The following is a 19,230-nucleotide window of genomic DNA, read 5'->3' as shown; positions in this document are numbered from 1 at the left end:
ATTCGGATGAAGTTTTTACAGACAGTAATAAAAAAGCAAAGATACTCAGTATTGCTATCAAGAATAAAAATAAAAGCTATTATGAAAAAAAAGCAAAGCTTTTACAGGTACGCAAAGAAAAACGAAAAATGAAAACATCGAAATATTTACTTAATAGTCAAAGTAAAACTGATAATGAAACCTTGAAATACTCAGTTCAACAATTAAAACCTTCAAAAATAATAAGTAATCTCGAAAAAAATTCTTTCACAGAAAATAAAAAACATATTTTTTCTCAAAATAAGAAATCCAATACACAGCTGGATATTAACTCACAGAACTACAAAAAGAACGACACTGACAGTCATAATATCCTTGATTCTGATAAAAGTAAAGAATTGTCGTGTAGTAAAAATTCCGACATACACTTAAATTATACTAGTAAACAAAGTTTAAAAAATAGTAGTTTAAGTAATAGAAAACTACATTATACAGCTAAAAAATCTGCAGCAATATTAAAAAAGCGTAACAATAAGTATAATCGTGATAAACTATTACTAATTACAAAAAATCAAAACATAAATAGAAACAAAATTACAATGGCAAAAAAAAAATATAATATTATGAATGTGGTTAAGGACAGTACAATTAAATTGCTAAAAAACACTGCAAATTTTATACCTCAAATTATGATTGAATTAGGTTCTTCATATTCTTTGTCACAGCGTAGAATAGAAGCTAAAAATTTAGTTTCTACTTCTATTTATGTACGAGACAACTACATGAATATAGCAAGAAAAGAATTGAAAAATCTTCAAAATAAAATTCAATTATCTTTAACTCGATTAGGTGATGTATCTATTATGGACAATGTGGACTGTGCATTAACTGTCTTATGCGGTATTCCTAAACATACCTCCTCCTCGGAACCTTATTTTTTCGATGCTGCTTATGACTTTCGACTTGGTTTATTTAATGATTTTAATATTGAAAATAAAATTATTATAAATGAAGAAGGAAAAACCACAAATATTTTACCACTTATTGAAGATAAAACTAAAAAAAGTAAAGTTTGGCCGTGCAATGGTTACTGTAAAAGTATTGATGTTGATATATTAATTGAACTCAAACTCTTTTTCTTGGAAATTCTTGAAGTGAGTTTTAGAAGCGGTTACAATAAATGCATTTTCAATCGCCGCCAACGGGTCCACTACCAGTCCAACGCGCATGCGTAAACCAACAGATAATAGTACATTACGATAATAGTGGCATAAGTCGTACTTTACGGCACGGCATGTATAAGTGCCCGAGCGTAGCGAGTGCGCTTAACGCCGTGCCATGAAGATCGACTTATGACGCGTGTATCGTACGATATTTTATAGCACTGACTAGCATAAATCCGCTGTCACGCCTATCCGTGGGATTAGCAGTCCTTTTTTGCACCGTGAGGTTAGCACCCGAGCGTAGTGAGGGTGATATGCATGGTGCAATAAAGGACTACTTATGCCACGGATAGGTGTGACATAAATGCGGATTTATGCCACGCAGTGCCACAAATTGTTTTTTTTTTCGTTAAAGCAATAACTGTTTGTTATGGTGTGATTTTAGATAAAAAAATACGATGTGTATTAAGGGCAAAGTATTTCCCAGTACTCGTTTTCGGCTCGCTAACGCATCAGCCTTCGATTTGTTCTAGCTTGGTATGCAATATATTATTTTAATAAGTAACAACTTTTACTGGGTAAGTGCAAAATTTACAACATTCTTTAAGTGCATAGATATTTTTATTTTGTCATAGTATTTATTTCGAATTCTGATAATGTGTATAATACTATTTTTAGACAAATTATAGCTTGTAAAATCGTTATTACAGTAGAATAATCAGCATTTATATTTAACTTTATATTTATATTATATTATATTATACCTTCAGTAATCTTATTATTTGTGCTGGACTTTTTTTTATATAAAATTTACTTTTTCGATACAGTGAGCGTAAAATGCACTTTTACCACATTTTCATTTAACGCATCTTCAACCGCACTTTCCGCATTCTGTATCAAAAAATAATGTATATGTAAAATAATATACTATTTCGCTACTGTAAATGTCACTATTCAAAAAGAAAAAAAAAATAAATAAAAAAAGAAAAAGTTTGTATGTTTCAGTAGATTACAACTGAATAATATTCAGAGATAATGGACTGTAAACATATTTCTATAAGTGCATTTCAATTTATTTTTTACCTGATATAAATGGTTAATTGTGTGGAAAACAGATTTAAAGGCTTTTTTTTAACAAGGTGATAAGCTAAGTTACAATGAAACTTTCTAATTAACATAAAGGTAATGTATGGTATAATAAATTTCAAGCGAAAAAAACATAGTTAATAAATTATAGTATAAGTAATTATTTACCATTAATTTAATTGTGATGTAGTAAGAGTATAACGTAGGACTTCTGATCATTAAAAAATAAACACGCTTTGTTGCGTATGTTTTTGACTAAAATAATTTTCATCCCTGACAAATTTTTTACTTCGCCAATTCCCATTTTTGTAGATTCAAGTGGATAGTTTGGAATGTCTTCTTTAGTTAAAAATTCTCTACCAACTATCACATCTTCATTTCCTTGTTTGCAAATCCGTTCTATAACGATTATATTGTTTTCCGCTGTAATACAGCAATTGTTCGGCCTAGAATCTTTTAATTCAAAATCAGGAAATCGCAATGAACGATGACTACTGTGACAACCTCTCCGAAGAGTTCTGTTAGCCGCAGGTTGGGTCATTAATGGTACATAGTTTTCCTCATTGCAATGTTTCTTTTCGACAAAACCACTTCTTTCCGCCAATCGCCTATGTATTTGTTGAAGTATTTGTTCTTTTTTTCTCACCATTCTTTTTAATGTTTGCATGTAATTTTCGAACGGAAAAGCGTTATACTTATCCAATGGTCCAAACATTTTCGAATCGTCAGCAATATGTATCAAGTTATGCATATTCCATGTGACCCATTTTTCATCATAAACAATTTTAAATTTACGAACAAAATAAACTAATAATTCTTTTGCGTAATCATTATATTTCTGATGCATAGTAGGGTGGCATAGAATGCGAATAGCACAGTTTAAAACGTTGAAATGCTCCATGTACTCTTCAGGAAGTATACTCTGTATACTTCCTGAAGAGTACATAGATAATACATACATACATACTAGATAATTGGTCCTACATATAATAAAAATAATCGAAAAGTGGTTGCCTTCCAACGTCCTAATTCCATGAGTGTTTGTGGTTTTCTTGCGAAATCTTTAGGTAAATAGGGACTTAAGCCGACAAAAGAATTTGATAAACTATCCAGTTGCAGAATATTTAGATTTGGAGTTCGTGGAGTAATCCAAAGTCGAAGTAACACCTTCATTACGCCGAGGCAAACTAGGTGCATATAGTCAAGTGGTACTTGTTGAACCATATCAAGGGTTAAGTGGTCTAAAGGAGACGTTCCATTGTGATGTTCCATTTGAACACGTGAACGAAAAGAATCATTGGTTCTAAGCGACTTATCTTCGTAAAAAAATACTAAGCGAGACTTCCAATCCACTTTAACAGTGCACTTCCTGCAGCCATAATAGCCATTAAATTGCTTTGTGCATAAAATATAACTTGCGGCAGGACTGTCAAAAATAAGGCATCTAATATTCACAAAATATCGCTGACCCTTGTGAATGAAGCCATTTTTATGTAATTCAAGATACTCATCAATAAAAGGATTTAGGTAGGTTTCCACAGAATTTGGTTTTTCATGACCATGGTATACACCAATTAAAAAAACTTCATTAAAAGAATCATGGACAATTCTTCCAAGTATAGGCCACAAAGCTGATTGAGGTGACTTCGTTATAGGAAGCCCGTCAACATTAACATCTATTTTAATTTTATCACCATATTTATTTATAGCATTCTCTAAAGCTTCTTCTAATCCGTAGTGGAAGTAGTTGCCAGGAGGGCATGCAGTAATATTTGTTTTTCATGGAGTGTTTCGCAATGAACGCACATCTTTTGGAAGATAGCTTAATCCAGCATCTCGCAATATCTTTAATAAAGTATTTCCATGGATATCAGGATAATTACTAGACACAAGTAAATTAGATAATCTATATTTTATGTCTGCTTCTATTTTTTCTTTTTCGCTAAAACTATCTTCATCCTCATCGGTACTGTCAAAATCTGTTGATGAATCATCCGAATTTTCAGCTTCACATCTGCTAATAAGTTTATTAAATTCAGCTGTTATGTAATCAAGTGGAACGTCATCATCAGTAAATTCCAAAAGAAAGTTGTCTATCTGTACGCTATTATTTTCTTATATTTCATTAGTATTAATTACTTCTTCATAATCAATTTCAAAATTATTTTCTTCCAACTGTGCAAATGCCATATCTATTTGATTAAGAGCATCTCTGCAGTTTGCATTTACTCTTCTCCTTTTCTGTCTCTCAGACAGTTTAATGAAACGTTTTCTTTCAGTCATTCTAGAAAGATATTTAAAAAGAACGTTTTTGAAATGGTGCAACCTTATTGGTTAGTTTTTTTTCAGTCGAGCGCTCTGATTGGAGCAGTTAAAAAAACGTTCTTTCAGTATCCACTACCACCGAGTGTACCAATTTTTTAAATAATTTTTCAGTATGTACTATACGCAGTAATTATTTTTGTTTTGAGTAGCAATGCATAAGCGTGCGTGAATGTTTATGACTTTTATAACGGTGTGCTGGATGCAGTTGTTCAGTTTCCAGTTCCGCTATAATCAAGGTCCGTAGACCTCGTTACTCTCGAGGAAGAGAGTCGTCGGGATAGCACCTAGTGCTGAATAGGTTCCGGCCAGGCCAGTTATGCTGCGATCTCGTACATATACAAGACGCAAGCCCGCGGAGGCGGCTGGGTCGGTGATGGAGCGAGATACAAGTGTACGCGTAGGAACACGCAAAATAACGACTACCGAGATTGTTGAGGGACTGTCACAGCGTTTATTGATAAACTATATACAGGGCTTGCATGCGAGCAAGCGAGGTCGCAGGTACGAGGGAGGATAAGGAGAGCCCTGGCGAGTGTAGCGTGAGAGAGAGAGAGAGAGAGAGAGCTGGCACTTACAGTTAGCCGGTATTGCCCTGATGTTCGCTGTCAGCAGTCGGGACCCCGTCGGTGCAATTCCGGATGCGGTAGCGAGACGCAATGTCGTATACGCACGCACACTCACACACTTCAACTTTCACTCTCCTAACAGCTATCTCCCGAAAGTACTGAGCGTCTCGCGAGGAGTCAGTTCAAAGGTCGGATCGTATCTGGCGGCACGCGTCTCAGTCGCGTGTCGCCGAATTTTCTCTCTCTCTCCCTCTCTCTCCGCGTCGTCCAGCGGCTCTCCCCGCCTTGCCAGCGCTGGTACCTGTAACAGTGTGAATTTAGTACAAGTCTTTCTTCTCGCGGCATGCTGAGCTTATGACGTGCTAATATCGCCCGTCATACTTTACATGCGGTAGTATGAATGTATTTAGCAATGAATGGATGAAAACAAAAAAACCAATAATACGTGATTAGAACTTCAAACATTTACAATAATTAGTGTTACATATTTTAACCAGTGCTAAAGTGAATGTTTAATATTACAAAGCTTCGTCTAGAAAAAAGCAAAATTAATATATTTATAGGTAGCATGAAAGTATTAAATATTTTTATAGTACTATGGGATCGAAATCCTCACTTATGTTTTTCTAATCCGCGGTGAGCTCATTATTTACTTTTACTAGGAATGATCAGGCGCGCAAGCACGGCGAGTTTTCGATTGTTGTTTATTAATTTTATTTTTTCTCTGTTAAGGTTTCTCATACCGATTAAAAAAGCGTTTATGATTATGTTATATATGGTTATGTTTGTAAAAACAAATCAACATAAACAAAGCCATCCGGCTCGTGGCTCGCGACTCTCATTACTCGTTTGATTCGAGATCCATTTCGAGATCGAGATCGAGATTCGAGATTCGAGATTCTCGAATAGGATTTTTATATAAGAGATTACTCATTGTTACTCTAAATGTGTGTTTTTATTAATGGGAATAAAATAAAGAAGTACAGAATTTCTGTATCCAAATATCCTTAAGGGATCAAAACACTTTTAAAACCAACATTTTTATCGGAGGAAAATTCAAACTATATACTATACACATTGGAATTGCGTACTCTACTAAAAAAATCACGTGATTAAACACGCAATTAATCACATGATTACATGAATAGGGTGCCCTATTTAGCTGTTACCATCCGGATGGTAACACCTCAATTAGGCACCTTACTTATAAATTTTGCTTTTTTAATAATTATATTTAGTAAAAAAATTATTGTAAGTAAGTCACGTGATTAATCATGTGATTAATTGCGTGATAAAGGCGTGATTGGTTGCATGATTAAACACGTGACTAAGCACGTGAACAATTTCGTTATTAATTATCGATTATATAATGAAGTGATCAATCACGCGATTAATTGATCAATAATATCGCGTCATTTACCACGAGATTGATTACGTGATTAATCACGTGTTTAATCACGTGATTTTTTTTAGTTGGGTAGGTTAAAATGGAATATTCACTAACTAAGCAACCAGCTAATTTAATGTTATTAAATAATATTCAAAGTACGATGCTCATACAGTAGTATCAACAACATATCAAACAAGAAATCAATGGAAATAATAAAACGAAATTACGTTAAAAAGCAAATTCAAACTATAATAGGTCGCGGTGTTCCCCGACGGCACAGTGTATTACTAAACTTATACTTGCCATCGTGGCGCTACCGCGCCTCTTGATTTCATTATTAATTAAATAATAATTTTGAAATTATTTGTTTCATAATTTTGTAACAACAAAACTTTTTATACTTCATTGTATGGCAAGCGAATGCATGCATAAGAACATTTTTTTTTAATTTTTTCGACCAATCTAATTTCTTTTTGGAGGCATTATACGTTCTTTGATTGGTCGATTGAAAAGGGCGCGTTTGCTGGTCGATTTTGAATGAAATTCATATTTTAAATTTAAGAATTTAAGAAATAAAATCTAAAATTTAAGGGGTCAAGCCTGGGTTAAAATGTACAAAAAATCAAAATTTTTTTGCTTCATCGGTAGGAAATTTTCTGTACAATATAATCCTGAAACCAAATTACTACAATCAAGTAAATACAGAATATTTATAATTTAACAATTTTTTTGTAATTTACCAGCGCTCGAAAATGTTAAGGTGAGATTTCATAAGCCTGCATTTTACAGGAAATTTCCCGTAGAATATGTTCCTGAAACTCATTTTGCCAAAAATAATTGTCTTGCAAAGTTATAAACGAATTACTATACCCATGTAAATAAACATTTTTCATATAGTATATTACGATACATGTGACCTAAGTGGCACTTTATTACACGGCCCGTAGTTAGCGTCGTCCCGTGTAATAAACGTTCCGCTTAGGTCACAAGTATCGTATACTATTTTTTAGCACGTGTGACATAAAACCGCCACCGAAACGGGGACAGGCGGTGATGAGGGGGGAGAGGATGGTGGGCGGGGGGGGGGGGGGTAAAAAAAAATCAAAAAAAAAGAAAAAAATTCTAACCCATGAAATTATACAATCACCCTGGTAAAAATAACTTATTAAATCCGATTCAAAAGGTAATAGGTTGTAATTGGATTTCTTAATCGGAAATTATTCAATTAAAATCAATTTAATCGATTAAAATCTATTTAATCTGATTATAACTTTTAGTCGGTTTTAATCGGATTCAATCAGTTGTATTTTTGAACAAATAGAACATTTTATTTAAAAACACAACTGTTTAAATCCGATTAAGACCGACTAAAACTTATAATCCGATTAAATAGATTTTAATCGATTAAATAGGTTTTAATTCGATAATTTCCGATTAAGAAATAATATTAAACCCTATTATCTTTTGAATCGGATTTAATAAGTTATTTTTACCAGGGCAAGTACAAAAAGTTATTTTCTTACTAAATTATGCAACAAATAATTTAAAACTACTATTTAATAATTTCATACTATTATATAATGATTTTAAACTATTATTTAATGACCAATGAAATTAATATTATATAGTTAATTAGTATTAATAGTATACATATTTGAATTTCCCTCCTAGAAAAATGTCGCATGCATGGTTGCCATCTTGAAACTAACGTACAAATATCGAAGTGATTAGAAGGCGTTTTTTCAATTTTGGACGCTCTTTGAGGCTATTTACAGAGATTATTTACTTCTTTCTTTTATTCCCGTCAATCATAAGATATATTTCAAGTGTTTTGAGTATTTATTGTAGCTTAGTATGGGTCTGTGACTTAAGTAAATTCGTTATTACACAGTGTAATAAAGAGCTCCTTAGGTCACGGATAAGCGTGAACTAAGTGCGAGTTTAGGTCACACAGTGCTATAAAAATCATAATTTTTTATATATTAATTTTCCAAAATAATATAAATCCGAAATTGAAATTAATTAGTAGTTTTAAAATTTCATGTAAAAGAAGTGAAATATCCAATCAAATTCAAATTCCCGCTCGAACACGCCGCGCCGAATGACGAGGAAAAAGAAAATCACTGCTTTACCGATCTAGTATATATAGTAAACAGCTTGAACAAAAGCTAATGAGTTCAAATTATATATATATATATATATATATATATATATATATATATATATATATATATATATATATATATAAAATTAAAATGGTGGAATGAGTGAGGGAAGCTTGGGTGAATAGATCAACGCAAAACACAATGAATTTCGCGGGAGAAGAAAGACGACTTGCCGCGGCGTAAAAACTCTCACAGAGTAGAGAGAAAAGCCGGGACAAGCCTATAGTTTTATTTTAGAAATAAGGAAATTATACAAAGAAAAGTGACTCTACGATAGACTAAATAAATAAAGAGAAACGCAATTACAATGTACGCTTATACAAAAAAAGAGAGACTCTACTATAGACAACAACCGAGAAAGAAACGCAAGTAGCTTAATTTTATCACCGCGAGGTACCTTTCGCACGCTGGAGAGCTCTCCTACCTTAGACACAGAACGAGACGTGGACGGCGCGACGTAAAGCCCTGGCCGCACGTTGGTGGGATGCACCTTCCTCGGTCGCAGGACGCCTCGACGTCTCGAGGGAACCAATCCTGGACCACGGGCAGGCCTTTTAAGCCCTGCCGCGTAGGCAGCAATCGCCGGGTGGAGATCGACACGGCGAGGAAGCTCACACGTGGCCAAAATCCCAACACTCGAAGACACACACACTACGCAACGCACGGTGATACAATAAAGAGTGTCGATCGTCCTGAAAAGGACGATGATGACGACTCTATTCGCTCGCAATTTACACAGAGGCTTTTGCAATTGCAAGTACAAAAGCGCAAAAAGTCAACTGATTACTCGAGAGGAGCTGTCAGAACTGAACTGCACGTGCTCCCTCGCGCCGGAGCCCATCTGGACAAACGATTTTCTGGCAACTTTGGATAATTATCTTCCGGAAGTAAGACCGAGACTCCTTCATTGAGAAAATGAGAGGGAGTGAGCGCCCGTAGATCGTTGACGTCAGCACTCAAGGCACCTAGTGGACGAGAGTTGAGACAGGCCTCGATCTCTACCAGAACTGTAGAAAACTCCTCGAAAGTGAGAGTATGCTCGCCAACAACTCTCTTCGAGTGATGCTTCACCGACTTGACACCTGCTTCCCACAAACCACCGTAATGACGCACACTAGGGCGAATAAATGTCCAGTTGATTCCATCATTGGCAAGGACAGCGCCAACCTTCTTGTAGAAGTCTGAGGCACGCTGGAACATACTCCTTATCTGCTCCTTAGAAGTTGGTGCCATTGTCGCTGTAATGATTTTGGCAAATGCCTCGACGTCCCACAAACCTACGATACGCACAGATAAACGACGCTGAAGTCAGGTCACCAACAAGCTCCAGATGGATAGCACGAGTAGCGAAACATACGAACAACGCGATGTAACCCTTGAAAGAACGATTTCCACGACCCTTTGACATCCGAATTTGGAAGGGACCCGCGTAATCGAGACCAGAATGAGAGAAAGCCCTACTACTTCTCACTCTGTTAGCAGGAAGCTCACCCATGAGTTGTTGAGCCGAGTAAGGTAGTAAGTAAAGGTATCATCAACGTACGTCTCCGATTCTAGACAACGAGCCCCGAGAGGAAACCGATGACCTTCATCCTTAACTAACTGAGACAGAGTGCGAATCGCTAAATAAGGAGCACAAGCCGTCTCATAGGTGACCGTAGTCAGACGAAAATCAACTGGTTCCGATGCTGCATCGGGTGACCAGACCATCCTCTGATAGTCCTGATGCTCTGGTTCCACCTGAATCTGCCGAAACATCTTGATTATATCGGCAGTAAATACGAAGCGATACCTACGCCAATTTAAAAGAATCAAAGAGAGGTCACTCAGCAATGGAGGTCCTGTCAACAAAAAGGCATTGAGCAAGTGCCCGTCCTTCGTACGCCGAGAAGCATCGAACACAACTCTCAACTTCCATATCAACAGAAGCATTTGCACGACTGGGTGGTGAGGCAGATACCAGGCGTCAGCCTTGTGGACTTCCGACGGAAGAACGCGCGTCATGTGCCCTAATTTCTCGTACACCTCCATGAATTCGCGATACGAATTGGTAATCCTCGAATCCCGTGAAAACCGACGATGCAAATTCGAGAGAGAACCAAGAGCCATACGTCGAGTTTCTGCTCCCACTGACGGAAGATCAGGCTTCAACGGCAGCTTCACCACGTACCGCCCCTGTGCGTCCCTACGATGAGTGTCCTGGAAGAGTTTAGTTTCCACCACTTTCATGTATAATCTTTTGGGCTTATAGACTGTCTGCACTAAATTAAATAAGAGTAAGTAGCAATAAAAATTATATCCATTGAAATAGATAAATTGTGAACTGCTATCAACAACTTCTATTTCATTTTCATCTTCCAGACAAGTTGACACAACAATGTGCTATACCCGGGTCACCAGAAATACCAAGATGCAAGTTGTTCCGTCGAGACCCGAGGAGAAGAGTTCCGCCGTGAAAACGGCGTCGAGCGAACTCCGCGAGGTCGATGTAGAGCCCGTGGCGCCATCTCCCGTGCTCGAGTTGAGTAAGCGACTTCCCGACTTGCTGCGCTCGCCGACAGCGCCGCCGGCCTCGTGTCGCGCACGGTCGGACGAGTGCCGAGTCAGTACTCGATAAGACGCCAAGCCGTTGACAGCTCACGCTGTCTAGCTAAGCGACGAATCGATTTCGACCTCACGAATTTGCTCGTACGAAACGTCCGCCGAAGTATTGTGGTGCTGGTGCTTCCGCTGATCTCTCTCTCTCTCTCTCTCTCTCTGGATATCTTGGTGTTGGTATCTCTCATTCTCTCTCTCTCTCTCTCTCTCTTTCGCTCTATCTCAGCTTGCACGCCGTGCTTGACTCGCGACCGGTTCCGCGAACGTGGTTACGCGCGCGTCGAATCGTGCAAGTCGGTAGAACTGCGCTACCGACTTGAGTCAGCGGAACTGCGCCGCTGACACGAAGTGAAAACTCTCTTTGAGGGTGATCGAGTACACGATACACACACACACACACACTTACAGTCCACACTTCTTCGTTCCGCAACTTGTAATATCTTCGAGAGGGGTTTTATGCCGGACGGCTATCCCCTCTCATTCTGAGCGTATTAAATCACTCTCGTTTTCGCTCAAATCGACTTCTTTATTCTTCTCCCATACCTCTTCCTATTCGAATAACAAAACACGAACAAGCGGGAATCCACGCCTAAGGGGCTTCCCGCACGACACCAGTGCCTTTTAGTGTAACAATAGAGTAAAAATATACCAGACAGTTGACGTAAGTATTACTAAATCTATTGAGATGATTTTTATGTATTTATTTGAAAGTCATTTATCTCAGTATTTGTATTTTTATGACTTTAGATCACTTATCTCAGGATATCTCAGGGTCCGGGTGTTTAATGAACTTCAAATTTTAAGGGGAGCTTCAGAGAACCTTTAATTACTAATATTATCAACATACTACTTGGCTACTTATTTAAAATTGATATTTTTTATAAATGTCCCATTCAGTCCAAGCGTAACTTCAGTTCTTGTTGCAACTCACTTCAAAGGGTTGTGTATCAAGTTTTAGGTTTGAGACTTTAGAGACAGCGGAAGGTGTACACTGGTCTCAAAATGCGATATTGACGGAAGCGATTCACAAGAAAGTACAACTTGTGCTTTCAATAAAGTCAAAAAAAAAACATACAGGATTGTTGTAATTCACTTCAATGGGTTGTGTATCAAGTTTTAGGTTTGGACGATGGATTAGTTCAGAAATAAACCAGTTTGCACAACAATATTTTGAAATATTTGAATTTGAAACTCTAAACTACGTATACCTATTTATAATTGACATGGGGCAGAATTATAGGAAAATCTCAAAAAGTAAATTGGATGTTGCATACAATATGAGTGTACCTAATAATTCAAATTGTCGTCAAATGGGTTGAGAGGAAGATACACAAGAAAAAACTGAGATTAAACAATAATATACACTGATTAAAAAGCACGAGACAAACAAAAAAGTAAAATTCAGTGTCTTTGTTTCACTCTGACTCATTTTCGGGGTAACTTTTAATTCTTTGAGTCCCTGCGTCGTTTACTACAAAAAGCTGAAATGCTGTATTTCAATTAACCTTACTTTTTATCAATTTTATTCTTAATAAAGTATACATGCAGATCGGTATACATATATTTCAAGCACTGATGCTAATAAATTATTCACGATTCTCTCCCAATCTTTAATAAAGAGCAATTAAAGTTTATTCAAAACTTTCAAAAACTGGAAAAGGTGATACAAATAATTGAAGATTTTTTTAAAAACATGTGGTTTGCAAATACTTATAACAAACATTCGTTTTTAATGTGCCACATGTAGCTTAACGTAAACATTAAGCATTACCTAGAAAATAAAAAATAATTACCTTATTGGAGACTTTTTCCTGCAAAGCCACAAATTGATCGCAGATCCACGATGTAAGTCACCTGCCGTATGAAAGCCGAGGCCTAAAATTGAACGTCTTTGTTCGTCAAGCCTTGAGCGGAAAAGAATGTACAGTGCCCGGAACGTCGCGCAATAACCCCAAATTTCATACACTGAAGAGTGGATCGTCCGGTATATAGCCGTGTAATTCGTTGAGAGAAACAAAACGGCCACAGAATTGTAGATAAACGCCGTTAAACCATTATACCTGTGCCAAATAGGCACGTTCACGAAAGCCGATAATGAAATATGGTCTGTAAAAGTGCTTCCTTTTTAGCTTTCCGGTATGACGCGTTGGCTTGTGGCAACCGCGAAACACTCGACTCGAAAATGGCGAAGTATATACTGCGCTTCATAATCGAATCGAATCCTTTTGAACCGATATATCGCGATTCTTCCGGTATTCTGTTCTTGAATATAGTTATTACCAATATAATTACTAATACATAACGAACCAAAATATTCTAAACAATAAAACACTTAAAAAATTTTATAATTTTCCTTTCATATGAATAAAATATTCAGATAAATAATGTACATAAATAAAATGATTGGATCGTGAATATTTTAATCATAATATTTATAATATATGCATTTATTCATGCATATATTTATTTATCCAACAAACAGGTTGAATAAAAAATCTTTTAATCTCCTTTCTAAAAGAGTTCTAAAAGAGTTCTTTTTGAGATGTGTGAGTAGTAAGTAAGCCGGTATGGGGACATAACAAATGACGTGATCACTGGTGCATCCTTATCTTATCGATGTAAACAATTAATAAAGATAAGGCATCATGTTTGTTTATACAAACAAGTAATTAACATTATCTTTATTACATGTAATATAGATAATTTTAATTAATTATTTATGTAAACAAACAATACCTTGACTTAATTATTTGTTTATAATGATAGGATAACGATACGTTAGTAATGATCTCATTTGTTGTCTCCACACACCAAGTTAGTAAATAAAAAAAAATCATTTCTTACAATATATAATGGTTTTATTATAAAAACAAAAATTATTTATTTGAATTATCATAAACAATGTATATCCAATCACACATGTATACACATACGTACACTTACGCGAGCGCACACACACACACAATCGTGACCACGCTGTGTCGTTCGTATTGTATAATTTTCGAATGTATCGTATCGTCTGCTAACGCACGAGGGACACTAGTTTCTTACATTGCGCTCTGTCTCACTCACACGCACACACTTTCTTACGCATACGCTCTCTTTTCTGCCTCTCTCCTTCTCTCTCTCACGCACAAGCTTTCCTTTTCTCTCTCTCTCTTACGCACACGCTCTTCCTCTCTCTCTCTCTCTCTTACGCACACGCTCTCACTCTCTCTCTCTCTCTCTCTCTCTCTCTCTCTCACGCACAAGCTTTCCTTCTCTCTCTTACGCACACGCTCTTTCTCTCTCTCTCTCTCTCTCTCTCTCTCTCTCTCTCTCTCTCTCTTACGCACACGCTCTCTCTCTCCATCTCTCCTTCTCTCTCTCTCTCTCTCTCTCTCTCTCTCTCTCTCTCTCTCTTACGCACACGCTCTCTCTCTCTCCCTCTCTCTCTTCACCTCTTTTTTTTTCTTACGAACACACTCTCACACATCACTCCTTACTCTTAATTACTAATCTAGTCACACACACACACACACACACGCGCGCGCGCACGTGCACACACACGTACGGGTAAATATAATTAGTGATAAAACTTACGCGTTCACTATATACTATACACTCACATAAAAACACAAAATATCACTATACGACGTCAACTGTCTCGTCTTCTTCACTTGCTTCTATCTTCATGACGACAGGCTTTTCCATGTCAGCTAGGTCATCGGGAGATGCAGGCAAGTCAAACTGAAAAAATTCTTCTCCTATATCAATTTGCATGGCGGCATCGTCCACGGCCTCCACCTCCACTTCCTCCGCTTCCTGCGCTTCCTCTTCCTGCTCCTCTCTTTTCGTGATTTTCACCATAGCATCTTCATTAGTATGCACCTGTGTAAAGATACACACAATTAACTTATTATGACAAACAAAAGATATTTACCTTACGAACTAACCTGCTGCTGCACCAACTCCTCGGCAACCTCCTCCGTCGCATCCCTCTTCGCTATTCCTACGCTGCAACACCACAGTTCTCTTCTGCTGCACGTCGTACAGCGTCGTTCCCTGCACTCTGTGCAGTACGTCCAGCGTGTACGTATTGTTATACGCTTCATCACCCGCGCACACACTTCACATACATCCCCAAGCTTAGGGATGTAGTAATTGACGGGGCCGATGGAAGGTGAACTTTTCATGATGTGCAGCGTGCGTTTGATTTCTTCACGCTCCTCATACAGCTCAGCATACGTGTCGCGGTGCTGCTGTATGAGCCGCGACGTACGCTCCATCCGCGATTTTAGGAGAGAGCATTTCTCCTCCAACTGACGTAAAACAACACTTTTCACAGACATCCTAGTGGAACTACGATCAACTTGGACTGACGCAGCAGTCATCTGTAGGGCCTAGGAGGAGAAGGAGGGACGAAGGAGAAAAATTTAGACTTGTGCTGATTATTGTTTGATACCGCACGTGTGCTCGTACACCCGATACCCGAACGAGCTGGCTGACGCGTTGTGCAGCGAAATGCTTTACGGATACGGGATACTTTTTACGAGCGCGAGAGAGCACAACCTTTGACTCTCAAGTGCTCTTCGCAGGAAGTTGATATTTTTTAGTATCTACTTGTCGCCATGAGTCTTAGCAGGCGATACCTATACAGCGGAGATGAATTAGTGTGACAAAACAACTATACATGTTTGATACTGCTTGCTGCTCTACGAACACGGAATACTTTTTTTACGATTGTGTGTGTGTGTATGTGTGTGTGTGAGAGAGAGAGAGAGAGAGAGAGAGAGAGAGAGAGAGAGAGAGCATGATCTTTGACCCTCGACTGCTCTAAGCGTGAACTTGATATTTTTAGTATCTACTCGGCGGCAAGAGTCTTTACAGTCGATACCTATGCGCGGAAAAAATGGATCAGTGTGACAAAACAACGGTTCAGAGTAATCTCAAATGTAATTAACACGTGGATTCTCGGAGCCGTATATTTGATACTGCTTGTATGAGAATCGCTATGGTCATCGCTTGCACAGGAAGTCGAATGCTATTAAATGTGATAGAGCATTGCTTTCAGCCGCCTTGTATCGTGCGAGAATCGTCGACGGTATCATTATTTTAGATTGTTATGCATCTTGGACCCGTGAGAGCGTAGGTAATATAATACCTATTAATCAGTCGATCCTCTTACCGTGTAAGTGACATTCGGCGAACTTTTGATATTCGCGAATGATAAAGCTGAGGCAAAACTTATCACAGGATGTTATTTTTTGTGCTTTATACTGTTCCGCGAGTCCACACATCCCCCCACTAGCAAGACGTTTTTTATACTATATAAACCGTACGTTGACCGCAGGAGCTCAGTAGTCATGAGAGTAGTTGCATTAAATCAAGAGCTCGCAAGCATGTATAACGTAGCCGAGGAGTCTTGACGCAGTGTAGTGCTTTGCATCACGGGCAATCTTCAAGCAAATAGTGTTGTTACACGCAGGTGTACAAGAAGTTGGTGTCTACGCGTGAAACGCATGGTAGTGTGCCAATTATGCCGCGAGTTTTCACGTCTTTTACGATGCTGTGGGCCACGGAAAATTGCACAGCTTCATAGATATTTAAAAAAAATGCAACTTAGCTGTGCGATGTGCAGCAGAATTTTATATGCAACAGAATTTTGCGCATTTACCTGTGTTGACACGGTTAATGACAGCATTCGAGGAGAATAATGTTGAGTACATTTTTATTGATTGCAATTTTTCTGCACTATATCGCGTTGTCATTAATAAAAATCAAACAGCACTTGTACTTGGCAACGAGGTAAACGGTGCCACAGCTGATAGCATCGTCTGCTGCTGCTACAAGCTCTGTTTCATTCACTCGCGCGCGCATATACACATTCGTAACGCAGTGTCGTCTGCTCTTGCCGTAGAACGCGTCGCCTACTACGTATGACGCCTAGTGTTTTCAAGTCGTCTGCTTCAGCGCTAGGGATATTAGCTTCTTACATCTGTCATATTACATAGCATGCGATGCGTATCTCTCTATCATTACAGTAATATAACGTATAATTATAAAATCAAAGAATATACATCCGCTATATTCTATGACAGTGAGAATACTTTTTTAAACAACTGTTTTTCTCACTATACTTCTTGCTTTTTTTATTAAAAAAATGTGTAATCAAATATCGGTTAATATTTTGTTTTAATTCATTCGACATCAAAGAGGTTTTAATATTCATGTGTTGTATGCATCACTACCTTCGAATACATATAACGTTTATTATAAAAAGTAAGCTCTGTATTTTTAACATAAAATTGTTTTACATTTCAGCGTTAGAAAATTTTATTGTTAGCCGACATAACGTCTGATGAAGATGATGATAATATTACAGAATACACATCAAGTGAATATGTTGAACCTACGTCATCGGATGAAGGTGAGGAGGAGGAGGAGGAGGAGGAGGAGGTGGAGGAGGAAGAAAGAGAGGCAAGGAAGAGGAGGATGCAGCGCAAGCGGTGAATGCTGTAGCCGATGTACAGTTTGTACCGGCTGAAATGGTGGGGGTGAGCGCTGCCGATGCACACGGAGAGGAGTTGCGGGCGGAGGAGAGCGAAGCCGTAAGGAGAGAAGCAGCAGCAGCGGTGGCTGCGGCGCCTGCAGCGGTGCATCTTCAGGTGAATGAGGCGATGGAGGAGGAGGAGGAAGATGAAGCAGTAGAGAGAGCGCAGAATGAGCACGATGCTAGAGCGGAAGAGGATGAAGATGTACCTGCCAATAGGGATTCTCAGCGCATGTTTAATGTTGACCACCTTCTTGCCACATGTATAGAGCCAACAGCTGCTGCTAATAATATTCTACAGCGCTTGATGGAACGAGCAGCTGATGAAAACGAGAATATTATTGAGTATGCGGAGCATCCACGTGTCAAAAGACGGCAACAAATCCTCGACTTTTTGGCCCGACCAGTAGAACCCGAAGAAATGCGGTACACAAGAAGAAGAAGCGCTGGAGGATTGGTCACCGAGCATTTTTTTAACAAGGGAAATCCAAAAGATCGTCAAATTAATGAACGTGAGTATTATACTGTATTTAAATATACATTTTTCTTGAAATAAATTCTTATTTTTTATATATTATTTAAGTTATTCGACGTGGTCTCGAAGGATTTGCAAAGTACCCCAGGGCTTTGAAACAAGATATCATGCGTATCATGTATGTTCGAAGAGCACAAGAAATACGTTGGTTTTTCAATGCTTGTAAAAATAAAAATTCCATACTGTTAGACACTGAAAATTTACCTGAAGTGTTTAATCGCCTGGGACAGAGTTTTTCAGGACCACCAGAAGAATAATTTAAAATTAAGAAAGTGTAAAATAGGGTATTCAAATATTTTGTATTCAATAAATTTTTTCAGAACATAATCATTCTAACGATTCATCTTGTTCTTCTTCTACAACCATTTTTCCCTTATCTACATCATCTTCGAACACCAATACTTCTGTAGAATCACAGGATTACGAGGCCGATGAAAGTGATTTTTCTATTCAAGTTGGTAGAGGACCAAGAAGAAGAAGAATTGAAAATTCAAGCAGCAATAATGATTTGTCTGACTACGAACAAGAGTATAATTAGCCCAGTGAGGAGCATGAGGAGGCGGAGGAGGAGATCAGCGAGGAGGAGGAGGAGGAGGATGAGGAGAGAAGCGAAACAGACGATAATATAAATTATCAAGGAGTCGATGAGGAAAGAGAGGATGAGGATACCCAGCCTCCTGGTAATCGTTTTGACATTTTCCAACAAAATTCGCATTATATATTTAAGTATAAAATAGAAGGTAGACGTATTGTGCTAAAAATAAGATCTCCACCGCAGGATGGATCTATAAATCCAATAGTTTACTTGGCATTAGTTATTCGCGATATTTATTCTTATATAATTTCATTATGTAATGAAAACGACATGATTGGTGTCTCCGTTAGAAGTTT

General features: G+C 37.8%; 2 protein-coding genes across 2 annotated transcripts; one reads left to right on the top strand and one right to left on the bottom strand.

Moving 5' to 3' along the window:
• Positions 1 to 9,457: 9,457 nt before the first annotated feature.
• LOC103316894 lies at positions 9,458 to 9,907 on the bottom strand. Its single transcript, XM_008212851.1, has one exon. It carries the CDS (start codon positions 9,905 to 9,907, stop codon positions 9,458 to 9,460), a length of 450 nt encoding a protein of 149 aa, XP_008211073.1.
• Positions 9,908 to 17,575: 7,668 nt separating this feature from the next.
• LOC116418315 lies at positions 17,576 to 18,997 on the top strand. Its single transcript, XM_031933384.2, has 2 exons — positions 17,576 to 18,316; positions 18,388 to 18,997. Exons 1-2 carry the CDS (start codon positions 17,800 to 17,802, stop codon positions 18,594 to 18,596), a joined length of 726 nt encoding a protein of 241 aa, XP_031789244.1. The 5' UTR covers positions 17,576 to 17,799; the 3' UTR covers positions 18,597 to 18,997.
• The last annotated feature ends 233 nt before the right edge of the window (positions 18,998 to 19,230 follow it).

This window comes from Nasonia vitripennis, unplaced genomic scaffold (assembly GCF_009193385.2).
Source record: "Nasonia vitripennis strain AsymCx unplaced genomic scaffold, Nvit_psr_1.1 unplaced0174, whole genome shotgun sequence".
Taxonomy (NCBI): Eukaryota; Metazoa; Arthropoda; class Insecta; order Hymenoptera; family Pteromalidae; genus Nasonia; species Nasonia vitripennis.
The sequence above is the reverse complement of the archived record's forward strand: the minus strand, read 5'-3'. Positions and strand labels throughout refer to the sequence as shown.